The 11,865-nt window shown below is 36.5% G+C and overlaps 1 protein-coding gene across 1 annotated transcript; it reads right to left on the bottom strand.

Moving 5' to 3' along the window:
• Window positions 1-1,328: 1,328 nt before the first annotated feature.
• On the bottom strand, window positions 1,329-5,642 carry gja2 (gap junction protein, alpha 2). Its single transcript, XM_015603274.3, has 2 exons — window positions 5,471-5,642; window positions 1,329-3,908 (listed from the first exon to the last, which is right to left on the bottom strand). Exon 2 carries the CDS (start codon window positions 3,859-3,861, stop codon window positions 2,755-2,757), a length of 1,107 nt encoding a protein of 368 aa, XP_015458760.1. The 5' UTR covers window positions 3,862-3,908; window positions 5,471-5,642; the 3' UTR covers window positions 1,329-2,754.
• Window positions 5,643-11,865: the final 6,223 nt, after the last annotated feature.

Genomic DNA, 11,865 nt, shown 5'->3' with positions numbered 1-11,865 from the left:
CTGTAGCAATTTAGTCTCGTACCGAGTGTACCAGTCGAGTTCATACAGAGTGTACCAGCCGATGATTGATGGCCGTTAGTTAGGGTCATGCAGTGAACGAAATGCTTCAAGTATGAGCTACGCAAGTCACACAATAGATTTCATATGTTATATGTTAATGTGTTAATAACGCGTGGTTAGTCCGCCATACAATAGATCCTATGTGTTAGTAAATGCCTTATGTATCATGTGGGTTAATTTGTCATTCTGTGTTAGTCACATGCCTGATAAAGCAATGTTTTACTATATGTGTAAAGAATATATATTGTGATTATTGGTTAGTCTTCTATCTGAATGTGTATAAAATACAATGTGAGTATTGGTTAATGCATATGAAATACAAGGTTTCACACCATTATGTAACTATAGATACTAAGTTAAGTAATCATAATTGAAAGATATTTGTCAATACACCCAAGGTATAATAAACAGTTACTCTTCAATACATAATTTGAGCACACAAATTCTAAATATCTTGATAAACGGAACAAAAGAAATTCTCAGAAATTGCCTAAAATAAACTTTTTTACATTGGCTTTAATTAAAATTTAATAAGGTTTTATATCTCTCTTGTAAAGTTGCTGTTTTGAAGATACACGTTTTTCATTGGACAGTGACGTTAGATAGAACTGTGGATGTAATATCTTCCATGGGAATGTCGGAGAGTGATAAACAGGCACCAGACTGTGACAATAAAACTAAAAGTAAAACTTAAATGAAATCAACATTTACACAATGCAAAATGATACTCGGCTGCGAGGTGTATTTATCTGCTAAAATTACACAGTTGTTATGTGTGAAACAGCCAATGACCATAAAAAAATTCTAACTTGTAATTAGAGTCTACACTACTCATTAGACTCTCAGACTGCCTTCACTAAGTTTACAGCACAGCCTTAAACACCAGAATCACCAGTGATTTTTCCCCAGTTTGCCAGTAAGTGAAAGGTTTCAAAAGTAAAAGTGCAGTTAATGTAAGTTTGATTACAACTGAGGTTTCATCACCAGCAGGTCTTGCAGAGGGTCTGATCCAGCCAAGGATATTAAATAGGCAAAACTGCAGAGGCGCTAGACCTGTGGTTGCTTCTATTTTGAGAGATGTTTAACTGTCCATGTTTTCTACAAGCCGGGCAAATAAAATCTCCACAAGAACTATATTGATGTGTTTATGCAAATCATTCAGACAGTTATATTACTCATATTACTATATATAATATTAAAATTACATAGTCTAGTTGTACATTTGAAAGAAAATCAATCAACCACATTAAATTAAAATTTAAACCGTATTTAAATTTGTGCTTAATTTGGTTTATTGGTAAACATTGACATTACAGCACACAAGAAGCTGATTGGCTCAGACAGCAGTTTTTACAATAGAGACAAAACACAGCAAAAACCCTGAGAAATGGAAAACATAAAACAGCTCCAAAAAATATAAATAAACAAGTACTCCCCTAAAATCAAAACTAGCAGCAGAAAAGGTAAGATATGATTTTACTTCATTTCCTGTTTGTTTTAAACAGGAATTTTGCTAGTCTCAGTTAGCAGTGGGGTTTAGGTAGCAGCAGCCTATACTGACTTCTGTCAGACTTGCTTTATCCCCCAACCGCTATTCTGATTATTCTGTTCCACACAGAGTAAACAGCATAATGAATCAGTTATACATTGCAAAATCGAAAAATGGTTCTGCTACACTATGTTAAGAAAACAACAGCCAGATTAAAGGACTCATTTAGGATACTAAAAAAAAACCTGCCTTAGATCCTGTTCACAAGTTATCTGTGCAGCTAGCACTGATGCTATTCACTCCAGTAAAGGTAATAAAGCTTAGAATATATCAGTGTGTTGATAACATAGATAACATAGCTAGCTTGTCATTATTATTTATTATTAAATCTAAAATAAAAATTTGAGAAATTAAAATTTTAAGGCATTTAATGTGAATGACAGTTGTTGTTTGAGGTTTTTATCAACCGTATAAGTTTGTTTCTTTCATGACAAAACAAATAAGTATTCAGTTACAATAATAATCAAGTACAAATACAAATACAAAACACTGGCAAGCTAAAATGGCTTGTGATGGCTTGTGAACATCCATACCTATATAGACGTAAGGTGTTATCTTGTAAGTGAGGTTGAACACTGGCCAATGTGCTCATGACAAGGCGAGGTCCACAGTGTCACGTGTGTACCGGGAATATGTAATAAAAAGCAGTACCACCCACAGTGGACAGTGCAGCACAAATAATATTCCCTATATTTTTGTTGTAATCATTTGACTAACATACCACTTTTTAAAAATGACCTGCACTAAGGTCATTAGTATCATCCCAACCTCAAGGTCCACATAGACTTTCAGGAAATCGTTTTCCCATTAGGGAATTGACGTCCCATTAAGTAAAGAAACAAAATACATTTTCTCAAGTATTTTAGTATTTCTTTGTATGTGATGTTAAGATAACTGGTCACCACATGTTTCATTCAATTCAAAGCCCCTCTCTCTGTCTCTCTCTCTCTCTCTCTCTCTCTCTCATACATACCAAGAAATCATTCCTGGTAGTGCTTCACTCTCATTCAGTCTCACAGTGACACTAGGAATTCTTACAAATTTACAGAAAACACAAATACTTATTTTTCATGGATCTGTGAGAATTCTTATGTCACCACCATTTACTCTGGCCTCAAACTTCATTCCTCCACCCTTCACTCTTCTCATATCTTCAGGTCATCCAGCCTGGTCTTGTTGTTGCTGTAGCGACTAGCGTAGCTGGGCCTGCGCTGGTTGTAAGGAGATCCGGGGGCAGAACTTGAGGTCTTCTTCACCCTGGTGGTCTCCAGGGCCACAGCATCTGGCATGGCATCTATGCTGGTGGTGTCAATCTGGGTTTCCATTGTGTCTGTCTTGGTTCCCAGGCCAGGTGGCTTGCCGCTACCGCGCTCTACAGCAAGATTCTGGCGGTTCTGTTTGTAGGCGGGTAATGTGGCATCCATGTCGGGGATTCTGTACTGGTGTTCAGGTGGATGGGTTGGGAAATAAGGGAAACTGGCCACGAACGGCACCACAGCATCCTCACTGGGGCCTTTAGGGTTGCCATTGAGCTGTGAGCGGCGATATCGCAGGCCCTGGCGGCACTTGGTGAAGCCCAGGTGGTACATCTCCACCATGTTCAGCAGCAGCGACAAGCAGGCCACAGCCAGCATGAACAGGATAAAGATGGTTTTCTCCGTTGGTCGAGAGATGTAGCAGTTCACTGTGTTTGGACATGGCCAACTGCTGCAGGTGTACATGGGCTTCAGCTGGAACCCATACAGGAAGTACTGTGCCACAATAAAGCCCACCTCCAGCAGTGTCTTGAAGATGACATTAAGCACGTAGGTGCGAAGCAGCGCTCCCTGCAGGTGGATTTTTCCACGTTCATCGATGATCGGAGCTTTCCGGGATTTCCCAGAAGGCAGTAGTGCTTGCTTCTCAGAGATCTGGCCAGATTTTATCAATTCCTTCCTCTTCTCATCCATCCTCACCAGATGCAGGATGTGACCCAAGTAGATGAGTGTTGGCAGAGAGATGAAAATGATCTGCATGACCCAGAAGCGGATATGAGAAATGGGGAAGGTTTTGTCATAGCAGACGTTCTGACAACCAGGCTGTTTCGTATCGCAGGTGAAACCTGACTGTTCATCTCCCCAGACCTTCTCAGCCGCTGCTCCGAGCACCAGAATACGGAAAATGAAGAGAACGGTCAGCCATACTTTTCCAACAACTGTGGAGTGCTCCTGAGCTTTCTCCAGCAATTTACCCAGAGAACCAAAGTCTCCCATTTCCACACGCTACACAGGGAGATACAGACAACAGGAAATAACAATATCTGAGGAAAAAATATGAAAAGTAAATTGTTAGAAACCTGTAACTATAAAGACGTTTGCCACACACAAACCCACAAAGACTAATGTTATAAGTAGTAAACATTAAGTAACAGTAACAAAAATTAATATGTAGAAAATAACAGTTACAATAATGACAATTAAGAGAGGAAAAGTATCAGTATTAACGTGGAGAGGATTATAAGTGTAATACTCAGCAATTTCAATAGTGAACATCTAAGGAGAAAAAAAATATTAATGTGGAAAAATATAGAGAATAATGGTATTAGTAATAAACATAAAAGGGAACAGTATTAATACATGGTATTAATAGACATATTCTAACAGTTTTATTAATTGATATAGAGAGTGTAACAGTATTAGTGAATGAATGTTGAGGGTGTAAAATATTAGAAAAGAAGGTAGAAACTATATACTAATATAGTTATACATGTATAAATAATAGTGTAATAATAATAAACATATAGGGTTTATTTCCCAGAACATTTTAAGGCCTAGTCCTAGACTTTTTTTTTCTTTCGGAGAAGAACTTCCATTCAGAATCCTGTGTAGTCCAAGATTAGGCTTAATTTCTGTCATAGAAACTGACCCCTATACTGTAACATTCAAATGCCACTGTGGGATTGTGGTACTGTGGCTCAGTGATGCATTAGATAAATAGTAGTGGGTTAGTGGTCCTGTCAGACTGTCACATAGCAGTGATGTGATTAAGGGGTCTGTGGGTCAGTCATATTGTGGGTTAATGAAGATGTGGATTTGTGGGTTAGTAGTAGTTTAGGTCAGTGGTTTTGTGGGTTACTGGTGGTGTGGGTGGCTGATTCTGTTAGCCGTGATGGGAGTAAGTGGTGATGTGGGTCAGTGTTATTGTGAGTTAATACTGGTGTGGGTCAGTATGTAAGTAAGTGGTGCTGTGGATCAGTACTATTGTGGTGTGGGGCCGTGGTATTGTAGGTTAACAATGGTGTGGGTCAGTGGTATTGTGGGTTAGTGGTGGTGTGGGTCAGTGGTATTGTGGGTTAGTGATGGTGTGGGTCAGTGGTATTGTAGGTTAATGGGGGTGTGGGTCAGTGGTATTGTGGTTTAGTGGTGGTGTGGGTTAGTGGTGGTGTGGGTCAGTGGTATTGTGGGTTAATAATAGTGAGGGTCAGTGGTTTTGTGGGTTACTGGCGGTGTGGGCAAGTGGTCCTGTCAGGTTGTCTGTTAGCCGTGATGGGAGGAAGTGGTGGTGTGGGTCAGTGTTATTGTGAGTTAATACTAGTGTGGGTCAGTCCTATTGTGAGTAAGTAGTGCTGTGGAAGTGGTGGTGTGGGTCAGTGGTATTGTGAGTTAATAATGGTGTGGGTCAGTGGTATTGTGAGTTAATAATGGTGTGGGTCAGTGGTATTGTGAGTTAATAATGGTGTGGGTCAGTGGTATTGTGGGTAAGTAGTGGTGTAGGTCAGTATTATTGTGAGTTAATGGTGGTGGTGTGGGTCAGTACTGTGTGTGTGTATATGTGTGTGTGTGTGTGTTACAAAGTCATGCAGAACTGTAAAAAGAGACTCACCTTCAGTCTTTGTTCACATCCAGCACAGGAACCCTTACAAACACACACAAACACTCAGACACACTTTCGCTGTGAATGCTGGACTCACACTGAGCTCGACTGAGATTTTATGGAGCTATGAGGACCCTGTATGTGTGAGGTTAAATTTGGCAGAGAACACACTCCCAGGAGTACGTTTGAAGATACCCCACCTCTTTTCTCCTTGGGTATCGATTGACAGCTGACTGAGCCAATCAGACTGCTTCTGTCAGATCAACAGGATTCAGCTAAATATACTCTCAGCTGTACACTTATACAGTGCACTACACACGCACACACTACAAAACCTGTTTATGTATACAGTACATATAATTTAAGTTCTTCACATAAATAAAGCATGAAAACAAACAGCAAAAAAGACAATAATTGTAGTAGTTATTTTAATTAAATTAATAGAAAAAGAAAAATAAGTTTAAAGATCTTATTAAAACTTTGGAAGCAGACAAATATCAAAAATCATACTGTTAAAAAAAGTGATAATGAAAAGGCAATATGCAAATGGAAATGTAGTCTTAAGCCTGAATTTGTGATTCTCATTCAAAAATTTAAACTCAGTAATTACATTTGCCATTTCTTACACTACTATTTATATTTCATTTACGCAAACATTTGAATTAAAAAATATATATAGATTTTAATAAATTTTAATAATTTAATGGTGTCACAGTAATTAGTAAAATGCTAATTTGCTTTTTCAATCATTGACAATATTCAAACTTAACACCACACTGCAGAGACAGAAATTTTCAAAAGTTTTCAAAAAGTGGAAAACAGGGACTCTCTGCAGGACAGTTATGTCTCTCAGATGTAAAGAAATCATAGGTTTATTGCCTCTCCTAGTTACATTATTTTTTAAACATGGCAACTGAAGAACTTAAGTAATAAGTAATATGTGTATGGTAATTTAGAAGTTAAGGAATGAAGTTTTTATTTACAAAAACTAAAGGTATATTTGAGGGATAGCACTTACATATAAATTATTTGTTGGAATGGTTTAAAATCCCATTTTGCTGCACACACACACAAACACACCCACACACCCACACACAGAATATTAACAAATGCATGTAAAAACAATTTAAAAGATTCCTCAGATTTTCAGTGTATACAGGGCAAGGACACAAGCCTTATTTTCCTCCACAGTGCATAATATATTTAAACCATTCAAGGAATTTGAAGGAAGAACAATAAGGGCAGGAGTACAATAAGGGCAGAGGCACAATCCTAAACTGAACACTGGTGATCTATGATCTTTTAGACAGCACTGATTCTTTCAACAATAACTTATTGAACCACTTCATTTTCGCATTAATTTGTGAACCTTTGTGAAGCGCTACACTATAAATCACATTCACAAATATGAAAACCTGCAAAACTGTGCAAAGCTTTATGGTCACTATGTCCGGAATCAAAGGATACGTGTTGCAGATCTCTTTTGGAAGAAACTGGACACTGAGTGCCATCCAGACTTTCCAGACTTTCATCAGCAAGAAGTTTAAAAGCCACAAAAAGGCTCAGACCATGTGTCAGCAGTACACTTCAGTAATGCATCATTAATGCAAAAAACTACATTAAGACCCTAAAGCAAAAAAACTTCAATATGATATTTTTTCTGAAACTTTAAAGTATTTTTTTTAGCTGAAAGGCATTATATTAATCCGTAATTTTGGGCTTCATGATAAACGTCCCGGGGGCAGATTACTAATAGTAATTTAAAAATCCATAAAAGCGCAAGGATGAAAAAACGTATTTTTTAAACAGAGCAGAGCATATTGTATTATTATACCACAGTTAAGTCTGACCCCGCAATGTGATTGGCTGAGAGGCGTTTTATGAGTTACATTATTAGCCAGTAATGGACTGTAACCGAAGCTCTCCATGTATTACTCCGCCACATACAGGTAATTATTGCTTAATTAAAGATCAACATATTTCAGCTATTAATGTAAAAATGTCTTATAGTGTAGTTACTCTTCAAGACATATTTAAATAGCCTAAAATCTCCTAATAAACCTCTGACATTTGTGACCATCTTCTATGATTTTTGTAATTTTTTTGGCGAATAAAGATACATTGAAATATAAATAATTGGCCTGGAGTTGTAAGAGATATACAATATTTACCGCATCTGTTACTGACTGATGTCCAGTACAGGGAGCATTTAAATCTTTGCAAGTTATTTATTCCTTCATTTGCTCCTCAGCTAAAATTATTTTTAACTGTACAAATTAAAATACTAAAAGTGATGGGTGCAATTTCTATTTAGATTAATTTTATTTAATTCAATGTTTTGTCACATCGGCAAGAGTATTGTTATCGCAAAAACACCATGGAATATCGTTATTTAGGGCTATATCACCCAATCCTAACTGGTAAGAAGTGCAGCTGACAGGAAATGGGAGTATGGTGTGAAGGTGGATGTGTTTGCTTTAATTAAACACTTTTGCTGGTGAGTTTCATAGATCATTTCACTGCTGACATCCCCTCCACAGTCTCAGACATTATTGCAGCAGCAGCCTTTCAGAGACGTCCCGATCTGTGCAGAACACAGTTACTGTAACCACACCAGAGATCAGAGCTGAGGAAGAGACAATTCACCTGTCTGTTAGCCCTTTGTTGGAGTAATTTGCTGAGTAGCAGACGAGGTGGAGGAGAATAGAGACTGCACATTCACATTTGATCAGTGTGAAATATTAGCTGAACATGTTGCAGAATTCAGGGCCATATCAGGGCCTAACAGAAGCTCAGAGCTGTGGAAAGGGACTTCACCTGTACGGTAGCTTCTTTAAGACTGCTTTTATCTCGGTGGGGCACTGGGACAGTGGGGAGACGGGGCACAATATTTACAGCATTTGTTACTGACTGATGTTCAATACAGGGAGGTGTACAGTTGAACAGATTAGAGAGCAGAATAACATTCATATTTTGTAGTATTTTCTAGATTTTCTGTATGTTCTGTATATTTATATACAGAGTTAAATTTCTGGTGTTAATAGTAACAGCTAATGACAAAGTAGAGTCAGTCTGACTATTATTAGAGTTAGTCCAACACTGGTTAGAGTCTCATGTGTTTGGTTTTACTCTCAGTCTGCAGATGGTGTTAGAATTAAGTGTAAAGCCTTAATCTTAAATCGTAAACTTTAACCCTTTAACAGGCCAGCATTTTTCTAAAATTTCTGCCTGATATCACAAACCTAAATCTTGAAGATTTATATCCAAGCATTACATAAAAAGGTTTCATGTTTGAAAATAAACGTTACTACAAATTCTAATTCTAATTGTAAAATAAATTATTAAAAAAAGCAAATCTGCCACTTTAAAAATATAATAAAAATCATAAAATTGGCTCCTTCATAAGTTTTAAAATCAGTATTTTGCTGAATATAAATCAAATAATTTGTGTCCTCCAAACCTTTAGTTTCGTTATGTTGTCTATTTTTTTGTGTCTATTTTTAAACATGCAGAATTTGGGTTGATTCCGGTTACTGATCTGGATTTATTAATTGAAGTAGAGAGAAAACAGGCAGCTTCTCCAATTAACCTGTAGAAGGTTTCAAAGCCCTCAAATTTTTCAAAATGTAAATAACCTATTTTACTGCAGAAAAAAGGGTTTTGTATCACCTACACTTGAAGCTAAGGCTTGTAAGGGGGTTAACTCTGACCCCCCCTCACCTCACTTCTTCTTCAGTGTTAGAGAGACGGTTTCTGTAAGAATCAATTAAACATATAAAATCTGGAACATTAATCTGTATGTCGATGACAGTAAGAGCAAATATTATTTTTATATTTTACTTAAATATAAAGTGCTTGTTGTCACATTGTTGCCGTGTTTAGTCTTGTTAGCTACAGGCTAATCTAGCTGTGTTTTCAGTGTGGTCTTAACTCAGGTTAGCTAGCTAGTTAGCCAACACTGGTCTAAACTGCCTTATGATGTAAATGAAATTAACACTGCAGCTCAGGTAAATTGTGTTTTTTGTTTCTTGTTTGATAGTATTAACATAAAAGTTGATGGTCCAGTACAGTGGAGGACAGTGAAGTTAAATTGCTAATGCTAGCTAGCTAACTGTTACCATTCTTAGTAAACTAAACTGAACTTAAATGGCTAGTAAAAATTAGTTATATTAATTAACATTTTGATTTGCTTTAATTGATACTATGGCATTTTGAGCAATACTAACATGCCTCATTCTGTTAGTCTTCTAAATCATAAAGAGTTAAAACTGTTTGTTTGTATGTGAGTTTGTTTGTGAGTTTGTTTGTAAGACTGCACACTAAAAAACAGAGGTACGATATACTGTAAGTACTTTCTTGTACTCAAAGATTTTTTTATTAATTTACCCTCAAAGGTATAATATTGGTCTCCTTGGAAATTCCTACTTACAAGGTTGGATTCTTATATAGATAATTACGACTTGACATGCATTCGAGTGTTCTTTGGTCGGGTGGAAATGGACGCCATTATAAAAATCCTTTTATTTATACTTTTGGTCTAGTATCATAAAAAACAGGAGGTTTATTTTGCTCTACTCCAAGAGAAAGAAACGAGTAAGACACACATTAGTGGAGTGATATTTTTATCCCATTAGAAGCGTCAATCATACTTAACTTTTATGGTTTTTCACGTATTGCTAGTGATTTTATCAATTAGCTATTAACAACCTGTTAAAGTGTTTGAGTTTTAGCAATAACAAAAGTGTAAGCAGTTTTACATTTTGAACTGTCTACATCAACTTATGGACCTCTTGTTACTGACACGCCCCCAACTCTGAGTTTGTGATGCCGTTTATGTGCTCTCATCTCGTAAATATGATATTTCCGAAGATATTGTACCATTTAACCAGCCAAAATAAATATTTTATCTATCCATTTTTCATTTGAAAGCCAGACAATTTTGGTTCATTATGTTCTTGACATATATATTTAGTTAATGATAATGTTTATAATCTTTATAATCTTTTCTGGTACAAAAAACATGGGTACAAAAAAAGACTAAAGACTAAAAGGTACTCTAATGTACCTCAATATAATGTACAGCCCAAGTGACAATTTTGTACAAATCTGTACTAATTGTTTTTGTAGTGTGTGCACACCACTGTTAAGAATATTTATTACTGTTTAGTATTGAGCAGTGGTTAACATACCGTCGGAATTAACTCTATTAGAATGTAACAATGCTAACTCTTTTCAAAGTGCTAAAATACCACCATATGAAACCATATAGACACTTCAAAGCGTTAAAATAAACTCTGTCAACTTGTCTGTTCTTTGCACTGCTGCTATACTGCAGATTTTTCCAAACCTTAAATGATCTTACACAGGAAATTTGGCAGTGTTAAATCAACACTTTTAGTGTTAAATTAACACCGAAAGTGTAAAGTTTAACACTAATAAGTGTTGATTTAACACTAACAGTGTTGATTTAACACTGCCAAATTTCCTGTGTATCTAATATAGGTATTAGGAGAAGTAAAACGTTTTAAATTATAAGAAACTGAGGATCAGAAAACAAGAGCGTTCCATAATCTTGAGGCCTAAACACTGATAAATCTGCCCTTATAATTGTACAGCTTTAAAGGAGGGCCACCTGGAGACCTGTGATGATATATTTACTTTTTAATTTTATAATGCATAAATAATAAATCAATTTAGTGTTGTTAATGTTTTAGCTCTGGATCTATACACTCAGCTTCACTGAGAAATGAGGGCTATCCTCTTAACGACAGTAATGGCTGATTGATTAAATAACCCTGACCTCTGACCCTGACCTAACCCTCACCCCACCCCCTGACCCTGCTATCTGACCCTGATCCCAAATTCAATCTTGACCCAGCTGTGATCCCAACGTCTGGGTTGTAGTGGTAAAAAAAAACTCCAGTCCAGATCACACTATGTTACAGTACACTACAATAAAGGTACACTATACACCACTTAAAAATGAGGATTTTCTTTGATTTTACCAAATTGAAAACCTCAGGAATATAATCAAGAGGAAGATGGATGATCACGAGCCATCAAACCAAACTGAACTGCTTGAAGGTTTGCAGCAGGAGTGGCATAAAGGTAGAACTCTCAAACTTTATGAATATAAACTTGGTTTCTTTGCATTATTTGAGGTCTGAAAGCTCTGCATCTTTTTTGTTATTTCAGCCATTTCCCATTTTCTGCAAATAAATGCTCTAAATGACAATATTTTTGTTTGGAATTTGGGAGAAATGTTGTCTGTAGTTTATAGAATAAAACATCAATGTTTATTTTACTCAAACATATACCTATCAATAGCAAAATCAGAGAAACTAATTCAGAAACTGAAGTGGTCTCTTAATTTTTTCCAGAGCTGTATATAACCTCCACCGTAA

Source organism: Astyanax mexicanus, chromosome 1 (assembly GCF_023375975.1).
Source record: "Astyanax mexicanus isolate ESR-SI-001 chromosome 1, AstMex3_surface, whole genome shotgun sequence".
NCBI lineage: Eukaryota > Metazoa > Chordata > Actinopteri > Characiformes > Acestrorhamphidae > Astyanax > Astyanax mexicanus.
The sequence above is the reverse complement of the archived record's forward strand: the minus strand, read 5'-3'. Positions and strand labels throughout refer to the sequence as shown.

Bases quoted from the DNA above. Each gene is read 5' to 3' on its own strand.
- gja2 (XM_015603274.3), bottom strand. From the start codon at position 3,861: ATGGGAGACTTTGGTTCTCTGGGTAAATTGCTGGAGAAAGCTCAGGAG.